The sequence below is a fragment of the Nannobrachium achirus genome (genome assembly GCF_963921795.1).
Source record: "Nannobrachium achirus genome assembly, chromosome: 9".
Taxonomy (NCBI): Eukaryota; Metazoa; Chordata; class Actinopteri; order Myctophiformes; family Myctophidae; genus Nannobrachium; species Nannobrachium achirus.
Window position 1 is genome coordinate 25,662,485 of NC_137818.1, and position 19,641 is coordinate 25,682,125.

The 19,641-nt window shown below is 40.8% G+C and overlaps 1 protein-coding gene across 2 annotated transcripts; it reads right to left on the reverse strand.

Annotated features, from left to right (window-relative positions):
* Nucleotides 1-91: 91 nt before the first annotated feature.
* arhgef16 (Rho guanine nucleotide exchange factor (GEF) 16) lies at nucleotides 92-17,878 on the reverse strand. Of its 2 annotated transcripts, none has more exons than XM_080733072.1 (15): nucleotides 17,739-17,878; nucleotides 15,287-15,933; nucleotides 13,483-13,534; nucleotides 12,191-12,345; nucleotides 11,144-11,200; nucleotides 10,039-10,199; nucleotides 8,632-8,784; nucleotides 8,405-8,534; nucleotides 7,030-7,104; nucleotides 4,993-5,085; nucleotides 4,201-4,352; nucleotides 3,252-3,434; nucleotides 1,695-1,762; nucleotides 1,364-1,465; nucleotides 92-1,021 (listed from the first exon to the last, which is right to left on the reverse strand). In XM_080733072.1, exons 2-15 carry the CDS (start codon nucleotides 15,878-15,880, stop codon nucleotides 882-884), a joined length of 2,115 nt encoding a protein of 704 aa, XP_080589198.1. In that variant the 5' UTR covers nucleotides 15,881-15,933; nucleotides 17,739-17,878; the 3' UTR covers nucleotides 92-881. The 2 variants fall into 2 exon arrangements, with proteins under 2 accessions (XP_080589198.1, XP_080589199.1); XM_080733073.1 differs by lacking the exon at nucleotides 17,739-17,878 and adding an exon at nucleotides 17,551-17,649.
* Between the last annotated feature and the right edge of the window lie 1,763 nt (nucleotides 17,879-19,641).

The following is a 19,641-nucleotide window of genomic DNA, read 5'->3' on the forward strand; positions in this document are numbered from 1 at the left end:
ATAAAATGTACATATTTATAGAAATGTTTATTTGTTGTGTCCCAAAGAGGACATGTCCCTTACAGTACTCTTGATTGTAAAGGGGGAAATATATTCAGTGGAATATTCTAATTTCCAGTATAATATAAAACTTGACCATTTAAAACGACTTGCAGCCCATTCATCTTGTAATGAGAACTAAAAATTCATAGAAAATGAATAGTTCCAAAATGTGCCCTGTTCCAGCTAGAAATGGCAATGTCTATTCACTGTATTGAAATTAGACATTTGTTAAGATGGCTTGACACCAGTACATTTTTAACCCATTTAGGCCAATTTTAAGAACACCCTCTAAATCTAACCCTGAAACGTATTCCAAAATATACATGGCAACACCCAAGGTTTTTAGATTTAAATGACCGATGCTCTGACGGTTAAGCCAACTGTCAATGTGTTGCAGTCCTTTACTTAAATTTTTTATCAGAATCATGTTCAAATATGTCTACTGGTGAGCTCACTCGCACAAAGAGATTCATGTACAAAAATTGGTCATGTTTCCCTAATGATCGGGAGTTCAAAAGTGTATTTATAGAAAACAATGGCCCTAAACTTTGATACATTCGGTATAACCAGACATATGGGACATTGAATATTCCTACCACTTGGGAGGGTAAAACCATCATTATAGCTAATACAGTTCAAATACATTTGTACCAATTTTTCAACCAGTAAACTATAGAACAAAGCTGTGCAAATGAGTGAAATTCCAACCTATCACCATTATCAGACTATTTGAACAATGCAATCCTTTTAGACTTGGTTGCACATGTATCAACCAACATCCATGGGATTGACTGACTTGATTGCACATGTATCAACCAACGTATGTCAGCCAATATTACTCAAACATTGGTTTCTTTGCGTAGACGCTTCATGCGTTGCATATTGTTTTCCATGGTAGCAGGGTTGGTGATCTCCATGGCACAGCTGGCAGGGAACCAACCCCTCTCTCCATCACGCATTCTTTCTCCATGGTACCAGTCTTGAGGAAAGCAGATTTAGGTTAGACGTTTCATTTTCAAAAGCTTTGCTATATATTTCAGAGGGGGAAATCACGCTTTTTCGACAACGGAGCGTTGGCAGGTATCGCTACTCACCCCACAGAGGTTAGGTTTGGTTGTCAAAAAGATGACTTGTAGAAATAGCGACACACTCCCATTTCAGAGCAATATAGCATTTTTGCGCAGTGTAAAATAGGTGTGGTCAATTCCAGGTTTGATGGCCTAGTAGTTGACAGTTTTATGGCCCAGCCAACCACTCAAGTATGTGTATACACACACACACACATATACAGTATATATAAAATGCATATAATGAGGCTTACCATCTTCTGTTTGAAGGACAATGACAACCTCAGCCAGTTGCAGCCCCAAATCATCCGTCTCCTTGGGCATGTACGCCTTGGTAGCCTCATATTGTGGTAGACCTTAAACACATTTAATTTATGATGGCATTAACACAATCCAAAGAATCACACAAAATGCACTGCTCAGTAGCGTTATGAACAGACATATTTGTGTCACAAACAAAATATGATCTGTCAGGTGTGTGTAAAACTACCTTTCAGCTGAAGATTACAATATTTGGGCTTTCAAAAGGTTTTTCATGTAGAATAATTGACATGGGAGAATTTGTGTTATAATAGGTTTTCTTACCTTCTTTACTATGGTTGACGGTCCGCTTGTGCTCTCTAAGAGCAGTTACCCAACGAGCACGGTCAACCCTGGATAATTAACAGAAAACACTTAGGTAAACTCTACATGACATGGGATAACAAGTTATGTCCCAAACAATGCTATGCCAACATTAGTCCAGTCAATGTATGGTTTGATCCAGGGAAAAATGCAATAGAGGTAATTCAAGATTTTAAGTGATCCTTATAAAATATTAAAAGTTTATTATTATTCTTAGTAGATCAATGTAAATTCAGAGATTTCAATTTGGGCCCTTTGTGACTGCACCACTCTGAACAAAGTAGGTTCCACTGAATCCATGAAGGTTAACTTTTAATATATGATATAGGAGGGTATTAGGGCCAGTAAATACATGACACATTCATTTTGCAATTTCTCGTGGTTTGAAGATATATTTTTAAGATAGACTGTTGATGCATGAAGCATTTTACATTTTCAAAGAATTCTGTCAGTAGGGGGCACTAGACAACATCAAATGTGTTATAGTGGGTCATGAACAATTTGATGATTGTTTTAAAAAGATAATCTCAGGGCCAAATATCCTAGAGGGCTTCCTAATATTTGGACAATTTATGTATGCCCAATGGCACCAAGTCTAAGATCCTCACTACAATTACTATAAGGCCCATTGGGCAGGAACCCATCTCCTGTTTCTGTAGCGTGAGGCAGCTTGATGTACAAGTACACCCCCTGGACATGACGCTTAACCACCATTTTTCTCTCTCTCTAAGGTGAATGAAGAGTCCAAAAGAAAATACTTTATGAATTATAAACTCCAACACAACTCTCACAAGTAGCCTATAATGCAAGACAAGAGTCCTGTATTCGGCCATAGCCTCAGTACTTGCTCAAACTTTACTATCTAAAACACTTCCTGGATAAACAGTCTCACGCACGAACGATGAGTGTGCTGAACAAGTACATGCATGTTAACTCGTCCAGGTACACTCCTCATTCGTGCATGAGACTATTTACAAAAGTGTTTTAAATAGTGTTAAACAGTGCTTTATAGGGTTGGTGTGTCTTAGCCTATTTTTTATCCTTATTTTAACATTTGGTTGCTGTGTACCTGTAAGTGGCAAATAACCCCCTCTTGGTTCTCTCAATTCTCTTGAAACAGTAACATTTGAGTGAACATGTTTTAGATCTATCTAGGACTCCTAGATTTTACTGTGAGGTTATAAACAGATTTTTGATATAGTTTTGCGGACCCCTATATTCTTCTCTTCAACAAGTATTTTCTTAGTTTCAGGATTATTCATTCACTGTAAAGGAATGTGACAAAATGTCCATGAATTCCATTAACATGGGGAGTGAAGTATTCCTTTAAGAATTACACACACACACACACACACACACATTCAAAACACTCAAATTGCTTTTCTGCAATATGACACTAAATTCATAACACCTAGCTCTTCACAATGTCAGCCCGTGTTTGTGTAAGTTTATGAAATTGACTAGGCTAAATGTGGGAAAGTGTAGAGGTGTGTGTGTGTGTCTGGACCACTGCAGTACCTGGATTCAGCCACCAGGGAGATCTGTTCTGCTCTCCCATCACTGTTCTTGCTCATTAGCAGTCTAAGAGAGAGGGGATTGCTGCCCTTGGAGGGTGGAGACGCCCCTCCCTCTGCATCCTCTGCAAACTCAACCTCCATGTTCTCCAGAGTGGCGTAATCCATCACCACAAAGCTCTCCTCACTGGACAGACAGACAGACAGACAGACAGACACATTAAAGGAGTTTCTAAAGCCATTTTCCTCACATGACATGAATTATAACTTAGCCTTAACTAAGGCTGATTGAGGTCACCAGGTCTAACTGAAAGTTAGACCTAGTTCACTCCACCAAGTCACACTAGGGAATTGTCTCTGTTTTAGAACAGCAGAAATGCAGGAAATGAGTGACTCAAATCAGAGTGACGCATTCTTGTGAAATTGTAGCAACACAGGGTACAACTGCAGTTCAGTCGGAAAGTTATATAGCGTATACTACTGACTATAATCGATACACATAACTTGAGCACCTGGTAACAGTCTAAACCTACCACCAGTTACTGCACAAAGAAAGCTTGGTCATCGGGACAATGTGAAAGCTTACTTTCACTCTAATTCAAACCAAACATGTACCCACACCCACATGCACAGACACACACAAGCTCCACTCTGCTGAGTTGACATGTTGAATGAGAGATTGAAGAATCTCAAGTATGCTACATGCAACTCCCCCTCTCCCGCCTCCCTCTTTCCTCCCCATCTCCGGTTCACATGTTCCCTGACAGTCACCACCTGGCCCTGCTCAAGTCCCCACACATAGGGACTTAGTGCGTTGTGAGTTTGTAGAATTGAGAATTTCTGCTATGTGATGCACAACAAAGCATATCAGGTTTAAGTGTTTAAGATAAAAGCATCTTTGTACATTCCTGTTCCATGTATGAGTACCGAGTAGACAGTAGAGTGTCACTTGCCTCTTTTTCTTGGTGACAATGAGGACGTCATTGAAGAGGAACAGGTAGTAGCTCCTGGTGCTGAAAGCCCTCCAGATACTGAGCTCTTCAGTGGATACAGCCAGCTCTCCACGCTTCCTCAGCCACCGTGATGAGGACACCAAAGGGAATGGCTAAGGGATAAGAGTGTTTGCAATGCAGGCTTGCAGTTAAACTAAATATTATCCCACTCCATGGCCTGGGTTACAATAATGTGGAAAGTTCTTTATGTATAGGAGATGCTGAGATACAAGATCAAGTAACTCTAAAATACAGCAAACCTTCCTGTCCAGAGATGTAACTAGAATCCTTCCATTATAGTAACATTTTATTTAATCTCAGTTAAAACTAAACATTGTTCGTATGAATCAATTAGTATTTAATAAATATCCATTTCTGGGGAAATAACACAAAATAGGAAATGGTACACACAATATTGTCAAAATATGTAGATATAGAATACGCTAAACACATTTACTGGAATATCAATAATACAAATACAAATACATACTGTATAACTTTGTGACTATACGTAAGGAATGCTCAAAACAAACAGTACATCAGTTGTGACCCCCGAGGAAACATCTGTAAAACAATGATATGGTTTTCTTTTCTTCTCCTAGAACTATGGGGAGTTAATTTTTGACTGTCAGTTTCCTGTCGACCTGAAAAGGCTAAGCTTGGACACCAAACATGGAGCGGTGAGTTTCATTGCAATAAGACAAATTTGTCATGATGGAAAAATGCTTTTGTATGTATGCGACCATCTCTTACCTTGATTTTACCAAAGTCCATCTGCTTTTGAATGGTATACATCTGCTCTGTCCTCTCCATTCGCCTCGCTCCATCGTTGCAGCTATTCACCAACTATTGAAGTAATGTAGTGGTTCTTAACAAGATATGACTTAATTACTTTGATTTGAGAATGTGAAACAAAAGGATGATGCTCACATCCAACATCACTATTGATTAAGGTAAATAATGTCACGGTAAACTCAAATTCCTCATTAGCTGGATAGATTTGTGTGTCAGACCAGGTAATTGATGGATTAAATTAAATGACAATTGAAAACGCTTAGAGGAGGATGAGAAGGGAGGACTGTTTGGAATGCGTTAATGACAAAGCAAGGCCTCTTTCCTCCTGTTCCATTGATTAATGAGCCAGAGGACTGGGCTGGCCAAAAAGGAGACAAAACGTCAGGGCATACTGTACCTGTATGTTTTACAAAACATACAGGTATGCTACGTACAGACGAGGCCCACACACACACACACACTATACTGGCCATGATAAGCTAAGGGAGTTTTGAAGTGGTACAGCCAAGTGCATTAGCTGAGGACATGTACAAGAAGTACTGACCAGTAAGACTCCCTAATCGGGAGATAAGCGACTGTTGGTCGCTTATCTCCACAAATAGGCCAAAAAATTTGTTTTACCAATTATCAAGACATACGGGCAGTTGACAGTTTGCCATGGTTACTCATTGAAGTTGAATCTCCATATATGGAGATAACCTACGCATCACACTAAGTCTGACCTCACCAGCCCATATTTGAGCATGAGCAACTTATGTCTCCATATATGGAGATATGATGACATCACACAGTCCTCAGCCGATGATGTGGCGTGATGTCATACAATACACAAACGAGCCCTACAGTATAAAGGGGCAATTCTTGCCAGGAAAGAAGCATTTCTTCGACTCAGACCTTATCGCCAGGGTTGGCTTATAGCAGCTGTCGGTAGGACCATATATGGATTCTGTTAGTGTGGATCTCCTAACAGGGCATCATCTGGGATACAATCCCTTTTATGCCCATATATGGAGATCCCTAACAGAATCCCTTTCATGCCCATATATGGAGATCCCTAACAGAATCCCTTTTATGCCCATATATGGAGATCCCTAACAGCATCCCTTTTATGCCCATATATGGAGATCACTAACAGCTAACAGAATCCCTTTTATGCCCATATATGGAGATCCCTAACAGAATCCCTTTTATGCCCATATATGGAGATCCCTAACAGAATCCCTTTTATGCCCATATATGGAGATCCCTAACAGAATCCCTTTTATGCCCATATATGGAGATCCCTAACAGAATCCCTTGTATGCCCATATATGGAGATCCCTAACAGAATCCCTTTTATGCCCATATATGGAGATCCCTAACAGAATCCCTTTTATGCCCATATATTATGGAGAAATCCCTGCTCTGAGTATCTGACATCAGTGTGATGTCACCTGTTTATGCCCATATATGGAGATCCCTGCTCTGCGTATCTGGTTGCTATGGTAAACAGTTGGTTGCTAGGGTAAAAAAACATGGTTGCTATGGTAAACAGTTGGTTGCTAGAGTAAACAGTTGGTTGCTAGGGTAAAACCATGGTTGCTAAGGTGGTTGCTAACGTACACTAACAAACCAGCAACAACAGACTGTTGCCACAGCAACGTACACAAAGGTTTGTGTACACATGTGGTGTGATGTCATACTGATTGCGGAGATATGAGCAGGGCAAAGGTGTGACGTGTGACGTGTGACCGACCGACGGACGGCCGGTGGAGGTTTTCATAGTAAACTGCTCCCTGACGGTCGCAATTAAATAGATAACAGTATGTACTGGGTTGATATGACTGTGACACAAATTCACTGTACTATGTTTTTCCATGACTTTCAGTCTATCACACACAACTCTCCACTTTGGATTAATATTAGGAACATCAACACCCTTTAGGCTGGTAATGGTTTGGGGTCTAAATAATAGCACAGAGGGTTGTGTTGGTTGTACAGCATACGCATGCCTACCTTGCTGATGGCATGCAGCGCCCAGACTGCAGCAAAGTATTCAGCTGTCTTATCTGGTGTCTTTTGGCTGATAGTCTGTGAGGAGCAAATAAAAATGGATGAAACCTCACAAATAAAAATGGATGAGACTTTAAATGTATTTTAACTTGAAATCCTTTCCCTGCATAGGTGTCAACTTTAAAGAACTTCCATCTGAATTGAGCAAATAAACTGTAGTGTCTGCTGTTAATCATTGGTCTGAATTAAGTTTGTGGCGCCGCATTGAGACATTCTGGAGATCCAATGCAATTTGTCTCGCATAGCCAAACACTATTCTACAATCTCCGAATGCTATAGTCTGGAACTACAGCTCCCGAAATCTGTTCATGAAAATATATTTTAAAATATATTTTAAAATATATTTTATTTTAGAATTTCCATTTCTAATAAGCAGCAAGCTAGATATGCTTAGATTATTTTTTATTATATTAGGAAAGGAATTGCGCAACTAAAGACTAAACGGAAGCGGGGAAGAGGCATCACATCTGTTTTATCCTCAGAGCTTCTGTGCTTCAGACTGAATGACGGAAGCCTTCGATTATTGTGGGAGGCAACAGTCTGGCTCGTGAGACTACAATGGAATAGTAGTAAGGCTGGGCAATATATCGAAAATGTATCGATATCGAGGTATCAACATGCAAGGTATACATATGCACGTATGCACATAGCACATGCAAAAAAGCAATAAAACCATTGTTGGAAAATGGAAATAAGGCATTTAATTTCTTTATTCTATGTGTACTGTGCAGTGTGCATGCATGGATATGCTATTTATTATCTGGGTTAGGCAGCTTTAGGTCTAACCCATTATCTGGGTTAGACCTAAAGCAGAAAAACATTAAAAACTATATAATGCCATTTTTTAGTTTTTACCAATATCGTGAGTAATATCGATATCGAGGTATTCAACAACGTTATCGAATATTGAAGGTTTTCCTAATATCACCCAGCCTTAATAGTAGTCACTAGTGATGACAAAGCAGATTATTTACATTTTAAGGAAGAGACAATAAACTCGAACTCGAATTAGAGCTGTATTAGACCAGAAGTTAAATGGTATTCATTGTTAATTTATCAAATCATCACATAATAACCATTACCAGTATCTTTCTCTTCTGAAATATTATATAGTTACACTTACAACACCATCCAGATTTAAGGCTAATCTGTAATCAAGTAACATAACCTGAGGGATGTTTGGAGGGGTACTTGAAGTTCACCCTTGCTACACTGTCACTAAATACGACAGAATTTGATTACAGTCGCTCTTTGTTTTTTTGGTGGACAGATATCCGTAGAGGTTTTACTCATACAAGAGAATAAAGTTGATACTGACATCCAGTAACAGCGGTAGTCTGGTGACTCTCTGCATGGGAAGAATGAGGAATGATATCATGGGGAGGCCTCCACATTCACTGCTCCCTTCAATCTGCTTCAGAGCCTCCTTGAAGGCAGTGTTACTGGCCCTGATGGAAGGAAAGAAGAAGGAAATATTATACATAGATTGTTGCATTAAATACTGCAATTATTACTTAACAATAACACAAGCAAGAGGAAACGTACAACAGCTTCTGTAGCGTCCTCTGCTGGAAAGTCTCGTTGGAGCAGTAGACGATGTAGGGTTCAAAGTGGTGGGCTGCATGGTTCTGCACAATGTCACTGATGTCCCGGATCACTGGGTTCTCTTGGTGACGCCGCTCAAGGTCTTCGAAGAACCTGGTGGTACAGTAGGCAGGGAGAGAGAGAGCTGATTCTCTGACTTCCCACTGAGAAGCTACCTGGAGAACACAGTTGATACGAAAGGTACAGTACACTGCCGCAGATTCATGAGGGCCGTGGGATGAGCCACTCAACTTTCTGAAGTTTGTTAGAACAAAGAGGACCATGACACTAAAACCACAAATTAGTCCATGTTGTACCCGTTATTAGAGAACCATTGTACCCATCAGTCCTTTGTTCCTTTAATTGTGAAACCTGAATAAACTGATCGATGCATCACATATAATATATACTACATAGATTATATTTTTTACTAGACCTGTCACTTCTCTCAAACCTTTTTTAAAAGCCACGACAATTTACAGTGTAATTGTCCCTGTAAACAAGTTTACCAACTCCTCTGAATTGCCAAAGAACCAGACAGCAAGATGACACCCAGTTGACAATACAACTCAGGGTGTGATGATGGCTATCTCTCACACACACACACACACACACACACACACACACACACACACACACACACACACACACACACACACACACACACACACACACACACACACACACACACACACACACACACACACACACACACACACACACACACACACACACACACACACACACACACACACACACACACACACACACACACACACACACACACACACACAGGAAGGACTTCCAAGACAGTTTGCCTGCCAGCCTAATTGATTTAATCATTGCTTTACATATTAATGTAAAAAATGCAGACACCTGATGTATGGACACCTCTGAGCCTTAGCACATGCCATTCAAAACAGCAGCTAGTAATGTATTCATGTTCTCAGGAGTATTATCATTTCAAAAGGTAGGATTCCATTAACAGCAACAAGGCAGTAGAACCAGTTTGGCTAGCATGTTTTAACATGTTCATAGAGCCCACAAGACACTCCATACGGTATGGTCTCTAGAACCTAGAAACCCATTCCCACTTCAGGCCACTCCCTTCTCACACAGCCACTAAAGGAATGAACATTATTTTTCTTTAGACAAAATAAGATTATTTCTGCCCCACTCTGGCATGAGTATTGCCTTCCAATTTCACTTCCAACATTGATTCCTAGTTGATAAAGTTGAAGTTGATGAGTACAAAATGAAATCATAATTTGTACTACTTTATGAACAGTGTATTTTGACGTCTCTCTCTGTCTCTCTATTGCTCATTCATACTAAAGCAGTGTCAAGTGTGGTATGAGTGTGAACTACCTTTTACTAACATCGTAGATGACAGCAATGTTGGAGAAGAGATGGTGGTGTTCTGTGGTCGTCATGGTTCTCTTCAGAGCGTCACTGTTCTTGAAGTGCTGCACCAGGATGCGCAGACTGTGCAGGTACGAATGCTCTGATGTGATGATCTCAAAGATGGACTGATGAGACGAACATCAAAGACCCAAATTACATAAGACAGTATTGGTATGTTTCAGTTTAAAGGGACACTATCATGCCGTTTGTGTATTTCATTACATTTGTGATGGTTATTACAGTGTACCGAAATATTTCAGCTATAAACCTTTACTGACAGAAAATACCCCTTTCTGTCTATTTTGACACTGTTACTACAGTTCCCATAATGCATGGGGGCAAGCATCGGCCTGGTACGCCCATAAGATCTGTTGCCACCAATATGTCAACCTGATTCTGATAATTCACAATGATCACTATTTTTTTCTCAAAACACAGCAAACAAGGACGATGTCAGCTAAAACATGAAGTAATTGTTGTATATTTCACATTCACAGATTTTACATTGGCCCCACAACAATATAGAGATAACATAAATAGATTGTACTGTCCCTTTAACTCCTATGGACTGCTGTTGCACCGAATCTGAACCAACGGCACATTGGTTAATAAACACTAGAGAATTAGACCTATGATCCAGCTTTTGACACAAAGGGTTTGACAAGTACAGACTGTAGGAGAGGGACTGGGGTTGATTACACTGGCAGGGTGTGGTTGTATTCAGGCTTGTAGAGCGCATACAAAGTGGACCTTTGATATTTACATAGGAACTCCCGTCAGACTGCTCATAAAACCATTTCAGTATTTCCCAGTCTGCCGTACACACTTTGCTAAACTAGGATTGTGTACAAAAATGCAAGATGCACGTCATACGCTCACACACGCTCTCACACACGCTCTCACACACACACACACACACACGCTCTCTCACACACACACACACACACACACACACACACACACACACACACACACACACACACACACACACACACACACACACACACACACACACACACACACACACACACACACACACACACACACACACACACACACACACACTTACCTCTTGTCTCTTCCTTTCCTCAGGTGTGATCAGTTTTAGAATGCCTGTGTCCTTTACCTTTGAAAACGTAAGATTACAAAACAGTCAGGTTGTCAAATAGAACTAATTTGATCGCTAGCAGATGTGCAACTCACCATGTCAAAGCACTAATTCAATTCAAATCAAATCAAAAGGAAGGAAATTCTGCTACAGCTAATATGCCAGTAAAGACAACAATGTTACAAAAACTATGCATTGTAAAACCAAGGCATTTCAACTATCAGCATTCTTGGCTGATAGCAGTGATATTTGAAATGGGTTTATTTTACAATAGATGTTTTCTCCGTTACTTGTCAACAAATTTAAGTGAATATCTCCTTTTGTTCAGTTCATCACCAAATACATTTTACCATTTCATATTCAGAAATAGTCATGGATGCTCTTATACAGCGTCTGCCTATACAATCATCTTGGTAGAGTTTTTCAAAGACGACTTCACCCATTTTCAACATACAGTATCTTCACTAATACAGACTATAGTATGCTAACTTTCCAGGAATAGAAAGCCTGCCGTTTCAATTCGCTTGGATTCCCCATTAATGATGTCACTGGTAGGTGGGTTTCTGAACTGTCCACAGCCCTCCTCTGAGACACAGAGTTAGGATAGGATAGATATGGTTGAAAATTGCCTTTAAAGGAGTAGTTCACCCCCAAAATGACTTTTTCTATTTATTACTCATGCCATGGAGAGTAGAGTTCAATAATATTTTTTGGTTTTGTCACATTCCTAAGACAAAAATTTGATTCGAGTAAATTTACCCCCATTGATTCCGGATGGGGACCCGTTTCGAAACGGGTCCCCATCCGGAACGAATGGGGGTAAATTTGTTGTTATCACATTTTTGTCTTAGGAATGCGACAAAAAACTAAAAATATTATTGAACTCTAGTCTCCCTGGCATGACTAATCAATAGAAAAAAAGTCATTTCGGGGGTGAACTACTCCTTTAACTTCCATGTCTCACATACCTAAAACACATGATGTATAAGAATAAGAACACTTCACTACCTGTGGAAGCTGGCTCCAGGTCAGCTGGGCTGGCCTGTACTTTACCACAATGCCCTGGTCCTCCTCAGGAGGTTCTATCACTACAAAGTCATCTAGCAGCTCGTCTTGGTTGTGCAGCCCCCGCTCACGGATCTCCTGGTAGAGGCGTGGTGTAGCTGAGACACATTGACACATAGACGAACTTCAATACATGTGATTGATTTATACTTTATGTTAGATAGATACATGTACATTACAACTCTCTTTGCTGATCGATACATCCAGTATACACATTTATATATCTTCATCTGACCTTGGATACAAACAAGAGTTTTGAAAATGTGTTGAAATTTTACACACAAAAGCATGTGTGTCACTGGGAGTTTCCCCCCCTTAAAATCTGTTTCTGTTTAGTTTTTGGATTCACACAGGGTACAGAATGATACACGACTCATACCAGAGCCATTTGTTTTGCTACAGGGCATATGAGTGATTCTGTTATTCTTAAAATGTGAGGAGGCTCTTTCAAAGCTAGTTTCTTAAAGGTTGAGAGAGGGGTCACATATGGGCATTTTGCTAGCATAACCAATGTCAGGACAGAAGCATTGTAAAATCTGTCAGGATCCTTCCTTACATGGGTCACATGTGTTGGAAATTAAAGCGTGGGAGATCAGATTATTTGAAACAGAGTCAGCTGCTGAGATTCATTTGGGTTTAAAAGTATGGTTCTCATTGAAGCATGGTCTAGTAGTGAAAGATGCTGTGCACTATTAACTGAAAAGCGTTGGCCCATAATGATAATGTACTGTATATGTGGCCATAACATCCATGCCCTGCTGAAGTAATAACCTGTTTAATGTTGCTCTGAATATAAACTAATCATCATGTGATTATAAATCAGTAGTGTCACTGACAAGCAGTTAAACAAGCTTGTGTCACACTAGCCATAAAGTTTACTTGTAAATACACAAGACGACAATACATCAGAATGCAGGATGCCGTAATGGGACATTAAACCTGCTGAGAGAATTCAGTGAAGGATTTCCTGATCAACAAGGACTCTATGATATCCAGAAATATCATTCATAAGTCACACTCTGTTCAGGCTCCATCTGAAATATAGACAATTGAACATAATGCAATTGATACAGTTCAGGAAGTGGAGGAGGTCTCCTCTCACACAATCCTTTTTAAAAAACAGCATCATTTGTTCTTTTTTATAGGGACAATGTTTTTTGTTGGACATCTAAATTGTGGAATTAATGTTGAATAGGGAAATGGAAGTAAAGACTCATAGAGAATATATAGCCTACCGTCTTTGAAGGATCCCCCATGTCTTTGGTTCCTCTTTCTGCCTAGGGTACGCTGGAAAGAAGACAGGAGCACAGCATGAGGGGAACTGTTAGGAATGTATAGGCCTCTGACAAGACAGATAGTCTGTCTGTCATTAATATGGTATCTTAGCTTCCCAACTCCCTCTCAGTCAACTTCTCTCCAACTGAATCTCTGTGTATCTCTGTTCCACATTTGGTCTTTTTATGCACTTAGTCAATTGGGTTTGCTTAAGGTGCTCATTGCATGTTTTACTGTACAGGATAGATATGTGCTCTATTGTAATGCACTGTCACAGGTTTAAATCTGTGACTGAAGTGTCTGACTTGATAAACTCTCTCTCAAAATACATTTCATATTTAACAATAACATATACAGTTCTAAAACATGTACAGTTCTGGCATCGGCATGTGAGATAGCAATCCATCTTGGATGCCATTGTCACTGTTACCAAATAATAATGTGGCTATGGTCAGCACATGACTCAGTGCTAGGAAGCTATATGTGAGAGACAAACATCACACAGCGTGTGTGGTATTTCATTTAAAAAGCATAACTAGCATCTGTCCGTAACATTCTCTTCTTAACATATATACATGGCTGAACACAAGCACAGTTGCCAACATTGTCTAGTGGAAACAAATAACACAAATCGATAGGACTAACAGACACAAAAAATTCAAATCAATATGACTTACCATTGATACAACGTTAAGAGATAAATAAAAATCCATTTGCTTGAATACAGCTTTTTTTGAGAAGTTATAAATCCATTATATGATATTTTAGTGTCCATTCACTGCTAAGTTGAACCTCAAAACAATTGTATGTCTGAATGCCACACTGCCTGACTGCACATAGTGATTCTGAAGGAATGCAGAATGTTAACAGATATGAAGAGTCTATGTGTGTGCTGCATTGTCCATTTGTGGGATGAATGTGAGGTCCTGTTGTCCTGTGTCAGTATGTACACTCACTCATGACTCTATTTGAGTGTTGATATTTTCAGAATTTCAGTTCCCTTCACCACTAAAAAAAAAAAAAAAAACTCCAACAGATTATTTTCCTTAAAGTATAAATAGGTAGATTTCCAGTCTCTCATGGACTACCTTTTCACATTTCCTCTCGCGTTTAAATTGCTCTGCATTAAGACAGTCTGTTAAATGCCTACATTGTAAATTGTAATTAAAGGAGTAGATCACCCAAAAATGACTTGTTTTCTAAATTTCTATCAATTACACACCCCATGAAGCCTTGAATTCATGGAGATTTCGTAGTTTTTCCTAAGCCAATAATTTGATGACCGGCAGAGTCTCTGGTAGGAGACTCAAAGAATCCTTCATGGGGTGTGTAATTGATAGAAAATAAGTAATGCTTTGGGCAAACTACTCCTTTAACTCCTTTCCTGTTTCCAGAGTGGATCTTGCATCAGGAAAATTCCTACTTGAGGAATTAACCGATAGACTCTTAATCTGAAAGTAATCAAGGGCCGGGTAGACAATGAGGGCGTGTTGGTGTGTTTATATAAATAGTGAGGAATATTGTGGGTAACACATAGATAACAATAATTAGTAAGTAACAGTAACAATATTACTTTCATGACTAATAAAATAATTTAGCATTACTTGTCAAAATATTATTTATCGTTATCCATCAGTAATACAACGCATTACACACATAAAGTCATATTGTAATGTAACACTACTTTTATTTGAAAGTACTAAGTAATACAATGAAACATATTACATTTGTATAGTAACTTCCCAGCACTTCGTTCCCTCCTACCTTACGTCCGGGGCTGCGTGCTGGTCCAGGGCTTACCGCCCTGCCCTCTGTGACAGGCTTGAGCATTCTGTCACCCCCTTGCCCCCTCGCCACCATAGCCTCTATGTTGAGGCTGGTCACCGCAGCCCTGTAGGACTTGTTCCTGCGGTTCCTCCTCAAGGCAAAGCCTTCCCCATCGCTGTCATAATCCTCCCAGGACACGTCAGGCCCCTGGGTGGAGTGACGGTTCCTGGTGATGCTACTGGAGCCGCTGCTAGAGTCCTCCAGTCCCAGGGGAAAGGTCACCACCGTGGTGTGGTGCCTAGTATTCCTGGGTCTGCTCGCCGCCGCCAGGCTCTTGGGGATGAGCTGCTGCGTGCCCAGCTTCAGTGCTGCAGGGCTCTTGGTGCTCAGAACCACCGGTGTGGGTGCTGCTAACATCCCGCCCTCCACGTCTTCCTGGGCCAGTGAGGTATCCGCTTGGGACACAGGGGAGTCTTCCGACGGGCTGCAGTGATTGTCCGTTACGGTTATCTGGACCTCAGAGCAGAAGCGGCGCTCCAGGATGAGAGGCTCCTGGTCGCCCGGGGAACAGTCTGACTGTGTGTGGGACATGGTGCTGCCGCCCACCTGTCTCCTCTGCCTGATCAACTCAGTTTCCTTAGCATCTGTAGAATGGGGGGGAGGGGTTAAAAATGAGTACAGTACACATTTATTACTTTCTCTTTGCAAGCATCTTCTGATTGCTCTTATTGCTCTATGACGACCAGCATAGCATCTGTGTGCATTGATGCTCGGACTTTGAGAATCAAGAATCAAGAGAGGGTTTATTTGTACAAGGACAAGCAGTGAAATGTAATGTTAGTGTTCCGCAACACTGTGCCAACGATATCAATACACTGAAAACACACAAGACAACGATAGAGCTAATACTGGGCTTCAATACAAATATACAGAACAATGTAAAAAAAATAATAATAATAATAATAGTATAGGCAGGAGTCAGGACACACATTCTACCCTTCTGTAAGGAAAACCCTTAGCAGCAATGGGGAATGTGCAAGGGGGAGGATTAGTATCAGATTTGTACTTTGTAAGTCTGGTCATCTCTTAATATGTTAGTGCACTTATTTATATACGGCATAGACAAATAAGTATTGCAATGTTTAGCAGACTGAGTGGGGAACTACACCTCCAAACGGGAGACGAACCCCGGCCCCCCACTCAGCAGACAAGGCAAGCAACCCGCAACTCCAAGAGAGCTAGCTGCCTTGGCGGATCTCTTGCAGGGTCATGACAGTATGCTTTATCATCTCCATTTCTACATGGACAGTCATAAGTGTCAGCCTTTCTTTGGAAATATGATGAGGTTTAGATTATGACATGTTTCCTCTAAATTCCTGTCCTCAATCTTGAATGACATAAAGGAGCAAAAGGCAGAGGAGGAACAGGGTTGGCTCAGCCTCAACATGATGTGACCCATTTATCTTCATAGCCTACAGGCTATATGATATCTCTAGCCCAGTGGTTCACAAACCTTTTAGCCTGTGACCAAAAAGAGAAATTAGACATTTACCCGGGACCTTGTTTTCTAATTTGTGGAATTTCTTAGCTTTCCTTTATTAATGAAATTACTTAGAAACATCATGGAAATGGATAAGGGACCCATAAAAATGTGTCTGACCCACAAATAGGTCCCAACCCACTGTTTGGGAAACAGTGCTCTAGCCCCTTTCTGAACCCTGTATATCTTTTGTGTAGGCTATTTGGGATGACATTTTAAATATAAAAAGTAGGCCTATTTGCCTACAGTGTTCCGAAAGGGGCTATTTTATTTCGTGATCCCGTTTAAGTTTCCAACGCAGTGAGTGAGTCCAACCAGTCGGTCGTGTTCGTTCCCAAACGCATAACATGGCAATCAACCCATGACTCACCACTCACTCCTACACTGTACTTGTACCCACACACACAAACACACCAGAGAGAGACCTGTTCCAGCCCTAACCTGCGCTCTGTACACAATCAATTCAAACACATTTCCATACCATCCTACACGTTCCCGTCTCACAGTCTGTTCAAAAGTTGACAACATCGACAAGTGACCTTGTTATTGTCATAAATGAGAACTATGCTTTACAATTCACAAGCTATAGCTCCCATATACGTATGTGACATGCATTATGTGACATACTACAGTACTAGTAATTACAGTAGAGCGCACCTTTTACTGACGGTTTTATTTATTCATTTGCATTTCAAGTAAAAGGTTATTCAAGTTTTCATACCTTAAGATTTCTGCCACAGCAGCAGCGCTCCTATAAATCTTTCAACAGTTTGTCTCAGATGAAGCCGGGGGATTATAGGCAAGGAAAAATGTCTGCCTTGCATTCCCATGGTTCACAACAAGTGACACCCTTTTTTTCCTTTTTTCCCCCAACATTACATAGACGCACATAACAGTCGGCTGTCCTACCTGTCCACGACGTTGTTCCAGTAAAAACGCTTCTTGAAGACGTGCCAGCTCAGTGAAGTTGTCCTGGAATGGTTGTGTTGTTATATTTAAAGGACTCTTGCTGCACTCCGCTTTGTCATATTTTCTTACTCACTTCACTCACTTCCTCCTCACTTTGAAGGCAGGCAGGCTGCAGGCAGGGCCCCCTAAGCTCTACTGCGTGCTACGTCACTACAGGTGAGGCGATGACAAGTCAGTAAGTCCATGTAGCCCACCTCAGTAGACAGTGGTGGAAAAACTACTCACATCTGTAAAAGTATATCAATACTGCAATTTCTGCAATTTAGAATTCAAGCTTTCGAGCTCTGATTTTAGTGTAGATCTGCTATTTTCAAATGGCCTAAAATATATATAGGGCTGAAGTGGTTAGTGTGTTTTGAAATAATAATCAAAGTAACTAAACTGAAGTTCTCATATATAATTGTACAATATTTATTCTGAGATGGAGTGGAGTGGAGTAGAAGTAAAAGTAGGCCTATTGAAAATTGGAAGTAGCCTACTCCAGTAAAGTAAAAGTACCTCATCATTGTACTCAAGTACAGTAAGCTACTTGAGTAAGTACTTAGTTACTTACATCACTGCCAATGTGAAGTTTTTTGTTTTCTCTGAAATGTCTGGAGTGTCTGGACCACACCCCGGCCATAGGACAACATAGTAGGCCTACTATGTTTTCTCACAGGTGCCGTAAACACGTAGGTCGTAGGACATATCCAAGCTGTATCTTTTGGCTAAAATTGTTGTATCGTCAACTTCTAGTAAATGCATGAACATGGACTGAGTTTCATATCAATTTATGATTGTCTGACCTCCAGACCATAGAGTAGGATATGCCTCCAGACGTGGTCATTTGATTACCTTTTACAACCAATGGCGTCCTCTGGTGTCCAGAATGATACACTGCAATTTGGTTCATAACAGGTCCTATGCTTCATAATCATTGTCTCCACCAGCCGAAGGCTGAGGGGAGAGTATGTTTTCCCCTCCGTCCGTCCGTGCGTCCGTGCGTCCGTCCGTGCGTGCGTCCGTCCGTGTGTCCTCGCAGTTTGTGTGCAGCTAATCTCAGTCGCCGTTGGCCCGGTCGCTGCCAAAGTGAGCACACACATTCCCTGGATGCCAATCTAGAACCTCTGCCCTAAATTTTTCAAATGGGCTTTTTCTAGCGCCACCTAGTGGCCGATGTGTGTCCGTCCGTGTGTCCTCGCAGTTTGTGTGCAGCTAATCTCAGTCGCCGTTGGCCCGGTCGCTGCCAAAGTGAGCACACACATTCCCTGGATGCCAATCTAGAACCTCTGCCCTAAATTTTTCAAATGGGCCTTTTCTAGCGCCACCTAGTGGCCGATGTTTGCAAAACACATTTCTGTGCACTATTCTTACAGGTTTTGTCCAAAAATCCTACAAATCGGTAGGCAGTATCTCGACAGTCATGTGATCGACACGGATCTGTTCGATTTTGCATATTCCATCCTGATTGGCTAAGATTGGCTTCCAAAGTTTGTAGGATTGCGTGCGTCCTCGCAGTTTGTGAGCAGCTAATCTCAGTCGCCGTTGGCCCGGTCGCTGCCAAAGTGAGCACACACATTCCCTGGATGCCAAACTAGAACCTCTGCCCTAAATTTTTTAAATGGGCCTTTTCTAGCGCCACCTAGTGGCCGATGTTTGCAAAACATATTTCTGTGCACTATTCTTACAGATTTTGTCCAAAAATCCTACAAATCGGTAGGCAGTATCTCGACAGTCATGTGATCGACACGGATCTTTCCGATTTGGCATATTCCATCCTGATTGGCTAAGATTGGCTTCCAAAGTTTGTAGGATTGAGCCGTTTTGAACAAAATGCCTCAAATCACAAACGCAAAGTGCAATT